The sequence below is a fragment of the Chrysemys picta genome, chromosome 4 (assembly GCF_011386835.1).
Source record: "Chrysemys picta bellii isolate R12L10 chromosome 4, ASM1138683v2, whole genome shotgun sequence".
In the NCBI taxonomy this organism is placed as follows: Eukaryota; Metazoa; Chordata; order Testudines; family Emydidae; genus Chrysemys; species Chrysemys picta.
In genome coordinates, this window is record NC_088794.1 from 21,602,722 (window position 1) to 21,620,550 (window position 17,829).

At 43.6% G+C, this 17,829-nt stretch overlaps 1 protein-coding gene across 1 annotated transcript; it reads left to right on the plus strand.

Moving 5' to 3' along the window:
* The first annotated feature begins 8,448 nt into the window (after positions 1–8,448).
* On the plus strand, positions 8,449–15,645 carry LOC101940411 (acidic mammalian chitinase-like). The gene is made up of 10 exons (XM_005308279.3): positions 8,449–8,496; positions 10,055–10,256; positions 11,190–11,246; positions 11,353–11,518; positions 12,430–12,554; positions 13,023–13,146; positions 13,351–13,536; positions 14,082–14,201; positions 14,324–14,465; positions 15,273–15,645. Exons 2-10 carry the CDS (start codon positions 10,123–10,125, stop codon positions 15,563–15,565), a joined length of 1,347 nt encoding a protein of 448 aa, XP_005308336.2. The 5' UTR covers positions 8,449–8,496; positions 10,055–10,122; the 3' UTR covers positions 15,566–15,645.
* Positions 15,646–17,829: the final 2,184 nt, after the last annotated feature.

Below are 17,829 nucleotides of genomic sequence, written 5' to 3' on the forward strand. Positions count from 1 at the left end.
TGCGCTGGGTGCTGTATATACACAGAGTAAGAACAGACCCTGCCCCAGAGAGCTTACAATCTAAAGGGACAAGAGAGAGAAAGTGAGACATGTACAGAGAGAGGTGAAGTGACTTGCCCCAAGTCACAGAAGCCGGTCAGTGGCAGAGTTGGGAATACAATCCATGGACCATGCAGCCACTCTCTCTCTTTCTTGGCTTTCATTAGGGGAAGTCTTTTTCTCCTTTACTGAGCAAATGTACATGGCTTCAAATGTCCACTTTTTAAAATAGACAGCAACAATCTTGTGCAGTGTTTGGTCCCATTCACAGAGGCTGAATTCCTGTGAAAAGGAGCCCTGGCACAAGGTTTATGCATCACTGCAATCCTCAAAATAGGGCTTAAGTAGGGTTTGTCAGAGGCCTTGTGCTGGCCTTCTGCACACGAGTGAATTTCACACAGGGAGCACTTCACCAGCACTGGGAAAATACTTCCTCAATGGTAAAGCACTGTGTGGAATTTTCCTTAGCTGTGTGGGACCTTCGATTAATGGGTACTAGGAAGCTGTAATGCCTGAGCTCGGGGTTCGGGCACTGTTGTAACAACGTCCGTGCTTTGTGGATTTGCACATTTGCTTTAAAGCCCCATTGTGTGACTAACTGCATCTTCTTTAAGAGCAGTGGGGGTCTCCTTAAGCAATCTGCCCACATTACTGTAATATCCAAGCGCCTCACAACCTTTAATATAGCTAGCCTCACAACACCCCTGTGAGGCAGGGTGGGGCTATTGTCCCTGTGTTATAGATGGGAGACTGAGGCACAGAGAGGTTAAATGACTTGGCCCCAGATCATACAAGAAGTCTGTGGTGGAGCAGAAATTGAACCCAGATCTCCCAAGACCCAAGCTAGCATCCTCACCAAGCTCACACTAAACCTCCAGCTATGCACTGCCAATATACTACCTATGTCATGGTAGCTGACTGCACTTCGGTCACATACATGACATTATCTCAACGGACGTGCAGGGACGTCTTTTTGATGGTACCTTCAAATAAATCAGGGATTATTGTTGTTTAACAGATTGCTAGAGGTGCTAAGCATCTTATTTTAATACTTCAACTACCTCAGTCAAATCAAATCATCAGTAGAAGACCTTGGTCTGGTCCCAAAGGAATTCTATGTGTGACCTGTTCTGCTTGCTCCACAGGTAATCCATCACCACTCAAGTAAGTTTAAAGGTGGAGTCTAACAAGGAGATCAAAGCTTTATACAGCACATATTGCTCTGTGGGTAAAATACACACACAACAAGCTCACCAACAGATGCTATAGTGATGGAAGATAGACAGGCAGGTAGGTAGGTAGGTAGAGAAAATCCGTTAATTTAAAGGTTGACAGAGACCTTCCCATCTGAAAATCCAAGTGATCCCCCACACCATGTTATACCAATAGAATAAAAACCAGCAGGATCTTATTAAAAGGGATAAGGCAAAGATGCCACATTTATTGTAAATATACTGATAAAGCAAAAGATAAAAGTAAACAAAGTTGTTTGACTACTTATTTCTTATACACACACACATACATATAGAGAGAGAGAGAGAGAGAGAGAGAGAGATTCATTCACACAATCATTCATTCAAGTTCTGTATAGGTGTTATAGTTACCAGCCTAGAAGTTGCTCATGCCAAGTTACTGGCCAGGTATCTTGGTCATGAGGATGGAGTCGAGTCTGTGTCAGGTGCACCTGATGCTCCTGGAGGCTGGCAGCAGAACCAGAGACTCAAAGTCATCAGTCTTTAGAGTCCATTCTTATAGGAATTAGTTCCTATGTTAGTCTATGGGAGCTGTTTCATCCTGCTGTTGCTGACTCAATCAGCAGATGGCACATTCCTGTCCAAAGTGGCACATTCCTGGTGGCTCCACACTGTCCAAAGTTTGTGTTTCTCATCCTTCCAGGTGATGGGGTGGATCCCAGTTTACCCTCCGGGGGTTTCTGGTCTTCCACTTGACACATTCTTCGGCCGATGGATACTCCTTTTCTAGGCTGGCACCTCCCTAACCATCCATGTATATCAAGCATTCATCAGCATACATTCCATCCCTTAACCATATTTTAATTTACTGTCTCCACCACTTTCAGAGTGTGTGCTAATTCATTTGAGACTCCCGGCCCTTTAATAACAGAGGGTGGGGGTCTGTCCTAGGAGCAGTTGAATGAAGTGAAAGTCACTTAACAACTTATAGCGTTTGTTTACATTGTATCAATTACTTCAAGAACAAAGTCAGTTAACTTGTTTGTAAGTTTTACATAGTAGTAAAATATCTTTCACAGGATAGATATAATCAATGGTTTCTACGGACAGTAGCTTACAAGTTTTAACAGAAGACCCAAGAGATTTTTGTACTTGGTGAAACTGTTGGATTTTAAAGTGTGGGGGCCAAATTATGAGGGGGTCACTGTCTCTTGGGGGAATCACTGTTAGTACCTTCTTTAATATCCCTACAACCACACCCATCATTCCCCACAACAGACTTATTTCAGCAGTGTGGTCTATTATAATATGACAAAGAGCCACAGCCCTGCGGTATACAATGTTAAGTTGGCTGCTTGATGGCAGAACCGCGGTTCATAGAAGTTCAAGGGAACCCTTTCTTTGATTTTAGTTAACATGGGTGTGACAGATAGGGCAATTTCCCGAAGTATCTTTGGGAGGTCTTATCGCATTAAGTTTGTGTGTCATTGTGGGCCAGGGTTTGTATATAATTCCATGGGGGAGAGGAAAACACAGCCATCCAGGAACTAAGAACAGTGGGATGTGATGAGGCAAATTAACTCAGGCTGTAACATCTCCTGAGAGGTCCCACCCCTGATAAGGCTCACCTATATTGGCTCAAACTGGATTCTCCAGAGGCCAACAGAACGGATATATAGCCTGAGTTTAAACTTACTCTGGGCCTGCTTCCTGACCCAGCAAACAGATAGGACCTTGTGACCAAGAAGAGGACCCCAATTTTTAGGGAAGGGTTGGAAGGACTGACACTGACCAGAGCTCTTATGGAGACTGAGGGGGTGATCTCTGGGAAGCTTATTAGCATCTATATAGGTTATTTAATTGTTTTGATAGGTTTTCTCTGCAATGTTCTCACCTTAACAATAGACGTGCTTGCTTAGAAAAAGCTGTGTGGTAACTTAGAACCCTGGGCTGTTTATAGGGTTGCCAACTTTGGTTGGCCGAATTCCTGGAGATTTCGTCATATGACATAATCTTTAATTAAAGATTAATTTTAATTTCTGGAGATTCCAGGACAATCCTGGATGGCTGGCAACCCTAGCTGCTTATGGGCTCTGAGGAGAACCCAAAGTGCAGGAACAAGGCCTCTTTGGACAGTCTGCCTTGCTGAGGGAACTCACAGCATACGCCGGGACTGTGCAGCCTGGGGAAACCCTGGTCAGGTGTCTCCACTCAAGAGAGGTGACGGCTGAGGAGATGGGAGCCTAGCATGGGTGCCCTTGCTGGGCCATAACGTGCAGTTGCCCTGAACTGTGACAATGCGTTTCCAGTATGAGCTAAGGTTGCAAATGAACTTGACAACTCAAAACAAACCTCAGCCAAAAATGAGACGTTCCAGACAACTGCCACTTGAAATTCAGGCCCAAGCTCCCCAAGAGGTTTGCAAATCCAGTGGGTGAGCTGTTGGGTGAACAGATTGGTTTTGCTTGCTTCCAAACTTTCTTACAAAAGTTTCGTCCAATTCCAGTACATACACAGGCCAGTGAATATTCGTATTCCTGCTAGCTGGAAAATATCAGTAGCTGGAGATATGTAGGCAGTGTTGTTGTAGCCGCGTTGGTTCCAGGATATTAGAGAGTCAAGGCAGGTGAGGTAATGTCTTTTATTGAACCAACTTCCGTTGGTGAGAGAGACAAGCTTTGTATAAACTCAAAAGCTTGTCTCTCTCACCAACAAGAGTTGGTCCAATAAAAGATATTACCTCCCCCACTTTGTCTCTCTAGTATCTGGAGAATTAATTGTCAGGGAAATAAGTGATTTGGGCTATCAGGAAAGGAAAATACATAAAGGAGATGTTATCTGGTCTATCACTCTAATTGTATTGACTTGCTGACAGGAGTTTCAATGAGGCTGCAATCCCAGCCTTTGCAAATGCTGAGGCTCGTCTGTAAATACCTCTACCTGACTTTCTGTAGGGCAGCACTCAGACCTGCCATGGAATAAATAAAAAAGGAAGAAAATGTACATCTGACCAGGAGCCTTCTGGTGCATATTGACCCAGTAAATCAATTTTATAGCCCAGTAAATCATCAACCCTCTGGCAAAATGGGCTCAAAATGGGAATGCAGATAGATCAATAGGGTTAGACAGGGTTTGACTTTTGTGTGGGTGTGCCCACCAAAAAGCCTCCTGTCCTTACACCTTTTGTTCTGTAGCCAGGGACAACTGCAGTCCCCATGGTCCACAGAGCACAGAATTCACTCACTCCTAGCACCACAGAGAGCGCAAGTCAGACAAAATGGGCAGAGGGTGGACAGGACCAATACCTCACCCCAACTCCTCTGTGTTGGCCAGTATAGCTGGCCAGCACAGAGAGGGGAGCATGTTGCCATACTAGCAGGTATGTCCCACCTCGATTCTGGGAGCTCCAGGAGGGATCACAGGGACAGGTTGGCTCCACACCTACCCTCAGGCCTGGGCTGGGCCTATCACGCACAGCAGAGCCCTTAACTATTAGCAGATGTCACCCTAAGCTCTGGGGACTCCAAGCCCTCTTTTCCCCCCATTAGAACAGAACCCAGAGGAGCTACTGCTAACCCTCCAGAGCTTTGGGGGCTCAGGAAATTGTAAGGTCTGGTTGTGGAAAACATCACTCCTACCTCGCCCATCTGGAGAGAGAGAATGAAAGTCAGTGGCTAGTTTTTTAAATAAATCAGAAATAAGTCTAAGTGGTTAAAGTCCAGGAGCAGAATTAACTATACTATATTATGCTGTAACGACAACTCTGTTCAGTATATCAAGCAAATTTAATGCAGAAGAGTCTCCCTCTCTCTCTCTCTCCACTCCTGCCCTTTTCCCCATCACCTTAGTGTCTAGGCACAAACATGATCTTTGCCTCCATGAATGTATGAAACACAATGAGGACAAATTCTGAGCACCAGCGGATTAATGTTTATCACTTACGGAGCATGGTGGGCCAGATCCTCGGCTAATGTAAATGGACATAACTCCACTGACTTAAATGGAACCACACAGATGTACACCAATTGAAGATATGGCCCTGAAAGCATACATTTAACAGAGTATATAAAAATACAAGGCTCTAGGCATGACAAACTTAAAGTCCAAGACAGATGGGTTGAGACCCCAAAATTCAGGTCCAATCTAGATTTCAAAAAACCTCTGTTGATATCGTTTTCTGATGAACTTACAAATTGGGTTGATAAAGGAAGTAGTGTTAATATAAGATCCTTAGATTTCTTTAAGGCTTTTGACTTCATACTGCACCACATTTTGATTAAGAAACTAGAATCAACATGGATTAAAAACTGGCTAACTGATATGTCTCAAAATTTAACTGTAAACAGGGAATCATCGAGTGGGTGTGTTTCTTGTAAGGTGCCACCAGGATCAGTTCTTGCCCCTACGCTATTTAACATTTGTATCAGTGACCTGGAAGGAAACACCAAATTATCACTGCTGAAGTTTACAGATGACACAAAGATTGGGGGAGTGGTAAATAAATAGGATGAGAGGTCACTGATTCAGAGTGATCTGGATCTCTTGGTAAATTGGGAGCTAGCAAACAACCTGCACTTCAGTATGACCAAGTGTAAAGTCAAACATCTAGGAACAAAGAATGCAGACCATACTTACCGGATGGGGCACTCTCTCCTGGGAAGCTGTGATTCTGGAAAAGACTTGGGGGTCATGGTAGATAATCAGCTAAACATGAGCTCCCAGTACAACACTATGGCCAATGTGATCCTTGGATGTATAAACAGGAATATCAAGGAAGAGTAGAGAAGTTATATTATCTCTGCAGTTGGCACTGGTGCAACCACTACTGGAATACTGAGGCCAGTTCTGGTGTCCACAATTCAAGAAGGATGTTGAAAAATTGGAGAGGGTTCAGAGAAGAGCCACAAGACTGATTAAGGGATTGGAATATATGCCATATAGTGAAAGACTCATGGAGCTTGATCTATTTAACTTATCAACAAGAAAGTTAAGGAGTGACTTAATCACACTTTATAAATACCAGTGCAGCAAACAAAGTTATAACAAGGGTAAATGGCTGGAAGTTGAAGCCAGACAAATTCAGATTAGAAATAAGGGTGCAAATTTTTAACAGTAATTAACCATTGGAACAATTTATCCAGGGCTGTGATAGATTCTCCGTCACTGGCAAAATTTAAATCAAGACTGGATGTTTTTCTAGAAGATCTGCTCTAGTTCAAACAGGAATTAATTCAAGGCAGCGTAATGGCCTGTGTGAGACAGGAAGTCAGACTAATCACAATGGTCCCTTGTGGGTTTATAATCTATTAATCCAGTTCACATTTTGGTTTTTGCCTATTTCTACACTGTAACTCAGCCAAATATAATACATGGGGAGACCATTCACTTTGCACAAGAGATGGAGATACTGGGCCCAATTCTGATCTCATTTTACAATTAGTAAATTGCTTAACTCCATTGATTTCTGGGCTGAAGTGGGATTCAAGTCCCACTCCCACTTAAAGGAAGCAGGATGGCTTAGCAGATGCCATAGCACACACACAGAGAAGTTATATAAAAACATAAGTGCTCTTGCCGGAAGGTTGCAACGTAACATGACTTTATTTTTTAGAATTCAAAACAATAACACACAAGAACCCGACACTAGAGAGAGACAAAGCAGACTGCTCCCTAAAACAGCAGTGTACAGCTCACTCCACCTTACTTTAGGCTGGCTGGTTGCAAACTGACTGCTGCTAGACCTAGTTTGCACACTTCCCTACAGAGCCCCCTAGCTTGTAAGCAGGACTAGGGAAAAACCCTGACATGTAGAGTGACAGCCTATGATTTTAACAGTGTTTAAATACACCACAATAGTTACGTAAAGTCTTTGGTTCTCTTGGCATCCCCAATCTCATTCAAATAACCATATTTACAGTTGTTTTATCTAGTAACATTCAACAAACCTATTAAAAGGTTGTTTGCATTGCAAATAATACATTACAATACATTTTAATTAGGGACATTAAAATAGTATAAGAACCAGCACATTGGAAAATTGATGCTTATCTTTTATATCTCCTTAGGTCTGCCCTTTCCACGTTGGCAGGACTATTATATAAGATAGGTTACTGAGAAAATGGCATCTATTGTATTACAAAGGGAGGTTGGAAAGTTTTGTTGATTTATCCATTAGCTAACCATTAAACTTTGTTAGATACCGCATCGTTCGGGTCTCTTTGGTGACAAGGTGACCGTGTGATAAAGAAGGAGGCACATGGTATAAAAGGACGAGAGAAACGTCATTGGATCAGTACAGAAGTAAATCATGGCCAAGCTGATCCTCCTCACCGGTAAGTCATATTATTTTATATTGGTGCGTAACCTTATTTTCACAAGAACTGTGCAGCTATATTTTTGATCACTTTAAGCTGCAGTTCTATTCTGCAAAGCGATTTAGCACATCAGTAGATCCTTATGGAGCACTCATTCTGTGCTGCATACAAGCATGTGCCGAAGATCAGATTCACCATACTAAATTAAGCCATTTAGTCCATCTAGACCAGTGGTTTTCAACCTGTGGTCCGCGGATCCCTGGGTGTTCGCAGACTATGTCTAAGGGGTCTGCAAAAGGTTGTCATTCCCTTATAACAGTGGTTTTCAATCTGTGGTGCACAGACTACGTCTAAGATTTCCAAAGGTGTCCACACCTCCATTCAAAATTTTTTAGGGGTCCGCAAATACAAAAGGGTTGAAAACCACTAATCTAGGCTAGTACTTTGCCCATAGCAGTGGACAATGCCTGTGCTTGGAAGAAGGTCAAAGAGTTTCCCAATGATGCACCAACCAATTGCGCAATGCTGTGCATAGAATGGAAAATTCCTTCCTGACCACCTAAGGCATCAGTTTAACAGCCTTAGACATGATATTTGATCACTCCTATCCTCAGGACTTATCGGTCAATTATCTGACCTTCTTTATAAATAAAGCTACAGTATTTGATTCAATCTTCTGTGAATGACGCATGCTAAAGTCAATCCCTGAATATCTACAACTTCCGTTGATATTACTTATTCATAGGCCAGATTTGACCACTTATTTGCAAGGTAAGTCCTTGGGAAGGTCTTATTCATGAGTGCAATATGGCATCTTATAACTGGGACTGATTGGAGGCATTTGAGCCCTAGGCTTGTGAACTGTTTGTGCATTTTGCATTTTATTCAGATAGTTTCTTTACTTTTGCTTTTCTTGACAGGTCTGGCACTTTTGCTGAATGCTCAGCTGGGTGAGTATTTTTCTTAAATGGCTTTGCTCTTTCTTTGGTATTTACCATATCTTACTTGTATTGTGGCCCACCCATGAATTAAGCCCCATGTAACTATTTTCAATGTCTGAGGCTCATTTAAAATGGATCCAAACAAAGCAGTGATGTCCCATCTACATCCCACTCACATAGCCCCTCTACAGGAGATAGCAGTTGAACAGATAGAGATACATAGAGCATGGTGAACAAACAATTCTGTGAAACTGGGAATGGGCGACAGGGGATGGATCACTTGATGATTACCTGGTCTGTTCATTCCCTCTGGGGCACCTGGTATTGGCCACTGTTGGAAGACAGGATACTGGGCTAGAAGGACCCATTGGTCTGACCCAGTATGGCCATGCTTATGTTCTTAGGATAGCTCATCCACAATGCCAAGTACAGAAAAACAGGAAATCATAAAATAAATATAAAACTTAGATATAACCCAACCCGTGGTTCCTTACAGGCCTAAATTGTATGAGGAGCAAGATGGGCTTTAAGGAGAGCTCAAAATTCAAATGCATGGCATTCATAATTTAATCAGTGCACTCAGAACAGTGCATTAAGCCACCACATTCAATCAGTGACCAAGCACCATTTTCCTCCTCCGCCGGACAAAACTGATGAGCTGTTCTGTTGTTTTAAAGGTAAAGGTATAAAATCCACATAAAATTGACAGGCTCTGATTCTCCTGTCACTTACACTAGTTTTACTAATAGTGTAACACTACTAACTTCAGTGGCATCACTCCTGATTTACACCCTTGTGAGTGAGCGGAGAATTGGGCCCATAATTGATATTGACTAGAGCTGGTTGAAATTTTAAAGTTTTGTTTTTGGGTTGTTGTTTTTTTTTTAAATCACCCAAACAGCTGGTGACACTTTTTGAAATTGAAAATGTTGACTTTTCAAAATGATAAATGTTCAGATTTGAATAAAGGGGGAAAACTGTTTTTTTTAATTCCCTCCTTTTTTATCAGCTCTCATATTAATAGAATAGACCAGTGCCTAAGAATTCAAATAATACTGTTTGCCTGTCATAATTAGCAATGTTATCCAACCTTGCCATTAGGAGCTTGGTTGCTTCCATCATTAGTATCCTCAGTGGATTAAATCAGGATATCTGGATTATATCATCAAGACATTAACTGGACATTCATGGGCTTATTCATAGCGTCTACATTTTATGAATTGTGGTTCCACAGACGCTGGTACCAGGTCTAAATGGGGGAGTTTGAAGGAACTATGCAGCATCCTTCCTTGTCTTCTATTCCTATGTTTCTACGCTGTGCAAAAATGCTGCATTTTTCCTGAGGGTTTATTTTGTCAGCATTGACTTTACTGAAACTAAAGTAGTAATCACTGTGTCTGGTTTTCAGAGTTGGGTCTTAAAGGATTAGAATGCTCCTCTTTAGAACATCAGCATCATCTCTACCCTGAGGTCCCATTTGGTGGCCATGCTTCATTTTCATGAACCGGGGTAGTTTATTATGACAAATATCCCTGTGACATCTCCCCCTCCTCTCGGCCAAAAACAGGTTCTGCCTATCTGCTGACATGCTACTTCACCAACTGGGCCCAGTACAGACCAGGCCTTGGGCGCTTCATGCCTGATAACATCGACCCATGCCTCTGTACTCACCTGATCTATGCCTTTGCGGGCATGAAGAACAATCAGATCACTACCATTGAATGGAACGACCTGACTCTCTACAAATCCTTCAACGGTTTGAAAAACCAGTGAGTAACCCAAATGGCAAGAGACTAAAGAGAGATTTGTGCGTTAACTAACACCTGACTGTATATACTAGAGATCCTTTAAAACCTCTGCATTATTATGAACAAGGCACTGAAACTCCAGAGTGAAGCACACATGACTGCTAGCTTTATGGATCATGTCTGCACTGCAGGGGCATCTGCACAATGCTGGCTGAGTCCCCAAAGTCCTGACCAGCCTGCACTGGGCTCAGCATGAAACCTAGAGACAGTGTCTTCTTTGGCTGCTCCAAAGTGCTAGATATAGTCCCAAAACACCATAGTAACCGCCCTTGAAGATTTGCGGTATTGTTGTAGAGGGAGATGGTACAGCAGCTCAAGAGAATCCATGTCTAAATCATTATTTACCTTCAGTTACTATGAACCTATATCCAAAATAGATTTCTGGGAACTTAAAGCAATATACCCAAGTGTATATTCTATTTATGTATATTATATATAATATGTTCCCATTAAATACAGATCTAAATCAAATGGAGCTAATTTCAACAATGAGTGATCAATTGGGAGATGGCCTATCAATTTCTAAGGCTCACTTAGGGGTGAAATGTGACACAGTGGAGAGGAATCAGACCTGGGGTCCTTTCCTGGCTCTGCCAATAACGTGCTGTATGACCTTGGGCAAGTCACTTCCACTCTCTTTGCCTCATTGTCCCCATCTGTAAAACAGGGATAATGAGATGCTTATCCCTCTGTAAAGTATGTTGAGCTCTATGGCTATAAAAGAACCACTATAAAGAGCTAAGTATTACTGAGTAAGGCAAGGCAACACAACGAATCTCAGAGCACACTGGTCTCTCTTCTGTCTCAGGACAGCAATTACAATACAGTGGGAAATACCAAACCAGACTTCCTCCGTTTGTTCTTTATTCATACCCCCCATCTCAATCTTTGTAGGAACGGACAACTGAAGACCCTCTTGGCTATCGGAGGATGGAATTTTGGAACAGCTCCGTAAGTCCAACCCATCCCTTTCTCTCTGACTGCATCCTGGTATTTTGAACACTTGAGGGAGTGAGCCATGCAGCAACCTGACTCCTTTCCTTTTTTTCCTCCCTAGATTTACTGCGATGGTTTCCACTCCCGAGACTCGCCAGACCTTCATCAGCTCCGTCATCACATTCCTGCGCCAGTATGAATTCGATGGGATAGACTTTGACTGGGAATACCCTGGCTCCAGAGGCAGCACAGCTCAGGATAAGAGCCTCTTCACCGTCCTTGTTCAGGTAAGGAGGAAGCCAGCTCGTCGGTGCTGAAAGAAACCTCAGTAAGAAGAAGAAAAAAGTCACATTGTTTGTACAATGCACTACAAATGCTCCAGAGATGCATGTAAAATGTAAAAGCATATATGATACCAACTACTGGTGATATTAGCATAATTATTTATTCATTAATTAATATTCAGCTCAGCAAATGTGCATGGGATTCTATAGGATAGATAAGAATGCAGGATCTGACCATAAATCAGCTGTAGGTTTATGATCTTATGGAAGATCCCTTAGTACTTGTAATTTCACAGCTGATGAATATTAAAGGTGGGGGGTGACATTTTCAAAAGTGTGTAAGTGACTTAGAAGCTAAAGCCCCATTTTCAAAGGTGACCTAAACACTTAGACCCAAATTTTCAAAAGTATCTAGGTGTGTAAAAATGCCAACAGGTGCCTAGTGTGATTTTCAGAAACACCTGAGCACATTAGACACCTAACTCCTCTTAATTTAAATGGGAATTATGCACCTAACCCACTTAGGTGCTTTTGAAAATCTGACTAGGCAACTGTCTGCATCTTTAGGTGCTTAAGTGCCTTTGAAAATCTGCCCTTAGGAGTCTAAATGTCATTGAAAAACCAATGGGACTTGGGCTTTCAAGTGCCTAAGTCACTTTTGAAAGTGGAACTTAGGAGCCTAACTCACCTAGACGCTTTTGAAAATTTTACCCGTCTTCTTCACATTGCCAGACAGAATTAACAAAACATGGGTGGACAAAACCGAGCAGTCTAATGGGCCTAGTCATTGCAGTAAGAATTCTCAAGGAGGGAACGGGGCCATTTCTAATTCACCAGGTGCACATTGAGGGCGACCAGTGCTCAGCGTTGCTGCTCCTAACCTATTATGGGGTCGTTTTTTTAATCTGCCTTAGGAAATGCTGGAAGCCTTCGAGCAGGAAGCCAAGCAGGTTAACAAACCCAGGCTCCTGGTCACCGCTGCTGTGGCTGCAGGGCTCTCTAACATTGAGTCAGGCTACCAGATTCCTCAGCTCGGCCAGTGAGTACCATGCTTTCAGATATACTCATCATCCCTAGCTTAAAGCACAGGCCACATTCGAGACAATGAATATATTTCACTGTGAAAACCAGCTTCATGTCCAAAAGCCTCAAGCCTGGCTGCCGAATTAGGCACCTAAATAAAGAAAGCCCTGATTTTCAAAGGTGCTGGGCACCCACTAAAACCTATGGGAGCTCTGGGGCTCAGCACCTCTGAAAACTCAGACCGATATGGATTTAGGTGCTTGACTTAAGCCACTGAAGTTTGAAAAATTTGGCCTCTGTAGTGAACTTCTGGCACTTAAAGCAAAATCCATCCTTTATCTACAAAGAATCTTTAAAGTAGATGCTAAAAATACAGGGGCTGTTTAGATCACTGCTTCTTATTGGGCTTTGAAAAGACACCGTTGATGAGAAAATGAACCATTCCAAGATGAAGACAATAGTGACGGTAATTTTATCTCCTCAGGTATCTGGACTATTTCCACGTGATGACCTACGACTTCCACGGCTCTTGGGAGGGGTACACTGGAGAGAACAGCCCCCTGTTTCAAGGCCCCGCTGACACTGGCAGCAATATCTATCTCAATATTGTAAGTATATCTTGACCAAGATCCTTTAAGACCTATAATGACATAACTGAACTAAGCCCAAAATCCAACATTTTAATTAAATGAATCCAAAGGTTTATGATAGGAAATTAATAACAAAGAACTGATCCTTGAAAACTGCAGTGATGGAAGAATTTACCTGCCACTTGTGATCCAGAGTCCATAACTCACTGACTGTTTTTATAGGAATATGCCATGAATTACTGGAAGAACAACGGTGCCCCAGCTGAAAAGCTCATTGTTGGATTCCCAGCCTATGGACACACCTTCATCCTGAGCAACCCATCCAACACTGCTGTCGGTGCTCCAGCCTCAGGACCGGGGCCTGCTGGACCTTACACAAAACAGTCTGGGTTCTGGGCTTACTATGAGGTTTGTGTGCTATGCAGTTGCAGTGCACAACTGAATAAAAATATCTGCTTGTTAAAACAATCTCAGGCCATCACAATGCATATAAATCAGAGTATAAATACTTCTCTTGGAATAATTGTAACTGAGTATACAGAAAATCAATTGTGACATCTAATATTAATGAATACTTAATCAACCCCCATCATGGATTAACTGTTTTTCCTCTTTCTGCTTAGTTACTGCTAGAATTAGGCCCAAACCAAAACTCAGGAACCATACACCCCAGACCTCTGGAAGCAGAGTATGAAACATGAATTTAAATTTCGTAGCTTAGCTCCTCATTGATTGACAATAAAAAGCTGACATCTGTTTACTGTGTGCTAGAGAACAGACACCAGAGTATAGGAGCCCACAAGGCCACCGATAAAGTATGAGATGAAAACAAGTGAATCTACTTTGTACAAGAGTTGTTGCTTCAAAACTGCTGTTCCGTTTTCTGTCCATTGGCGATGTGGTTGCAGCAGTGATGGAAGATTCTGTTTCTGTTTCACCCTCGCTGTTTTTAGATCTGCACTTTCCTGAATAATGGAGCCACTCAAGCGTGGGATACCCCTCAGGATGTCCCCTATGCATACCAAAGCACTGAGTGGGTAGGATATGACAACATCAAGAGCTTCAACCTCAAGGTACGATGGGACCTTCTCACCTATCAAAACCAGTGGGATCCCATTCTGCATCACTGTAGTTCCCTGAGTCCCTTTTTTGTTGGGTTTGGACTGATCTTGGCTTCTTTCCTGACCCTTAACAGGCTCAGTGGTTAATGAAGAACAACTTTGGTGGTGCTATGGTGTGGACAATTGATCTGGATGACTTCACTGGCACGTTCTGCAACCAGGGCAAATTCCCCTTGATCAACACCCTGAAGAACGTTCTTGGACTGCAGAGCACTAGTGAGTGACTCCAGCAGGATGGGCTCCCAGAATTAACACCCTTCCCTCAGATGTAGATGAGAATTTTAATACTCCCACTGGTGTATATAATGCTGAGCTACACCCTCTCAAGAGAAGCAACTTTATATCCCTGCCCACAATTCACCCTCCATTAAGTTCTCCTTTTGTGACTCCCCACCCCACCTTCCAGTCAAATCATGGCTCTTTAGAGAGACCAAATTTGCTGGGATACAAACAAACTGGTTTACTAAGGGAACTCACTGCTGTTGCTAAAATAGCCTGAGCTAGTTTACAGATGCCCCTGCCATCTGGCAGTCCCTTTTAAAGATCTGTGTTCTAAACAACATCCCACCCTGGAAAAAAATTAACAGCTGTTCTAGTGGGTCCCCTTGGAGATCAATCTCCTTTTACTTGAAGCTTGATTATTTTACATTTCTGGGCCCTGATTGCCCAGTAATTCCATCGATTGCAACAGGTTTACAACAGAGGCGAGTCTGAACCTCTGAATCCATCACGGAGGTACCCACTTATCACCCAATCCAAAACCCGCTTACGCCAATGAAAAAATTCCCATGGATCTCAGTGGGAATTGGATCAGGTCCTTCTTCTTCCAGTTTTTGATGCAGTCACCATGAGGCTCAGCCAGCATACTGTACCTCTCGAAGACAGCAGGCTGTACATGGTAGTGCCCTGCTTCTAAGCACTGCATCTAATACCCTGGTCAAATACTAGAGTGATTGGGCATGTTATAAAATAATGGATCGTTATAGACCGATCTGTATTAAGTATCATCATTTTCTGTTTCAGGCTGCACTGCTCCTGCTCAGCCCATTGCTCCAATCACAGAGGCTCCCAGTAGCGGAGGAAGTGGCAGTGGAAGCTCTGGTAGTGGCAGCAGCAACTCCGGTAGCGGCAGCAGCTCCGGTAGTGGCAGCAGCTCCGGTGGCAGTGGGTTCTGTGCTGGCAAAGCCAATGGCCTCTACCCTGTTGCCAACAACAGGAATGCTTTCTGGCACTGTCTGAACGGCATCACTTATGAGCAGTACTGCCAAACCGGCCTGGTCTTTGATACGAGCTGCAGCTGCTGCAACTGGGCATAAACCAGGATCTCCAAGCAGATGAACTCGATCCAAATTCCCTATTGCTTTATGCATATGCCGAAGCCCCCAAAATTCTGAAATAAAAGCCTGTAGCATAAGCCCTAGTGTGTTTGTCTGTTTTGCTGGACAGTGACTTCAGCATCACTTTTTATTGTTTTAGATTTCTTCTGAGATAATGCGGCATTTTTAATTTGCCCCCAGGGACCGAAATTTTATTCTTTATATTAAAGGATCACCAACTGAGATCGGGGCCCTATTGTGGTAGGCACTGTACATGTACACAATAAGAGACAGTCCCTGCCCCCGAAGAGTTTACAGTCAAGCTGACAAGCACACAAGACAAGATAAAGGAAGGTTTATTATCCCCATTTTGGGGAGCTTAGAGAGACAGAGTGACATGCCCAAGGTCACACAGTGGAGTCTATAGCAAAGTCGGGAATGAACTGGTATTTAGATACCAAACCAAAGACTTCATCACAAACCAATCAACCAATATGGTTCTCAAGGAACAATGCGTGTGTCCCAAAGTGTGAAATGTGCCATTTAAAACAGTGTTTTTTTATCACACTGTCAGCTAGACCTTTGCTGAGCAGAACGAAACACAACAGTAAAAACACCAGAGGCCGTGAGAGTCTTGTCTAGCTCTCCCATAGTTGCTCCCAGCAATGGAGCAGCACCCATATTAACAACAGTGGGAAATTTCTGGGCCAATAAGTCGAGTGAAGAAATCCTCCCAAAAGGAGCCAAATCCAGCATTCTGCCCACTACTCCCAACTGCACACGTTGACAACCATGACAGCAGCTCCTAGTGCCTCAAACATAGGTGAGATAAGAAATAAGATGCTGGCAGAGTTAACCCAGACTAAGGTGGATTTTTAAGCATGGGGGATGGGAAAACATGAGAAAATTTGAAAGAACTGAGATTTATTTTGGTGCTTTGGGAAAAAAAGACATGCTGGGGGTGTGCTATTCTATTCTGCTCTGCTTTTATCATTATTTTTTTGTATTGTGATAGCATCTAGGACCCCTGGGCATGGACCGGGACCCTATTGTGCTAGGGGCTGTACAAACACAGAACCAAAAGACGATTCTTGCCCCCCCCCCCCAGAGAGATGACCATCTAATAAAACAAGAGACAGCAGCTGGAGACAAAGCCAGGTGGGGGAAGCACAAGGAAACAATGAAACAACATTGGTCAGAATGATAGACAGCGGTCTTAGTATGCCAGCTGCCTAATTACTGCCAGTTAAAAGTGGCTTGGGGGTGGGAAGAAAAGAGGAGAATCTCCCTCCCCCCAGACCAATTGGATGGATCTAGACTGTTCTCAGTGGTACCAGATAACAGAACAAGGAGCAATGGTCTCAAGTTGCAGTGGGGGAGGTTCAGGTTGGATATTAGGAAAAACTTTTTCACTAGGAGGGTGGTGAAGCACTGGAATGGGTTCCCTAGGGAGGTGGTGGAATCTCCTTCCTTAGAGGTTTTTAAGGTCAGGCTTGACAAAGTCCTGGCTGGGATGATTTAGTTGGGAATTGGTCCTGCTTTGAGCAGGGGGTTGGACTAGATGACCTCCTGAGGTCCCTTCCAACCCTGATATTCTATGATTCTATCTATCCAGAAAGCATCTACAACACTGTGTGTGCCAGGGGGTTAGGCGTGTCAGATAGGGATGCTTTTAAACATAGGTGCTGCATCTCCTGGCTTGAAGTGGTTTCCATTACACACAGGGTTTACAGTTTGGTTCAATGGCTCTCAGCACACACACACACACCACACTACACACACTGTTCCAGGACCCTTGCTTTTAAACATTGCAGTATGCTGATAGGAACTGGCCTCATGTGGTATTTCTCATCTGAATGTTCTGTGGCTTGGATGCATATTATTCAGACCCTTCATTGAGAGTCCCTTTTTGCTAGGTAACCTCAGCCTAACCCTGCACGCTGCGGACTGGGGATCCGAATGGGTCAGGTCAGAGCAGCCTCCCATCATCTCCAGCCTCACTGCGAGCTCTAGACCAGCGCAGCGACCCAATTAGCGACAGGACCAGGGGGCCACAAAACAGCTGTCACGAATCACGCCTTGCCTCAGCTCAGAACCTGCACCAGTGCCCCGAGGGTAGGCAGTCCCCGAGCTGCAGGGCTCCGCCGGGGCTGCCGTTGTTTTTGGCTCTGGCAGAGAATGAATGACCCGGCTCCGCCTGCAAATATCTGCTGTCTGCGGTGCATCCCTGCGGGACGGATCTGCTGCGAGCAGGGCGCCGCGGC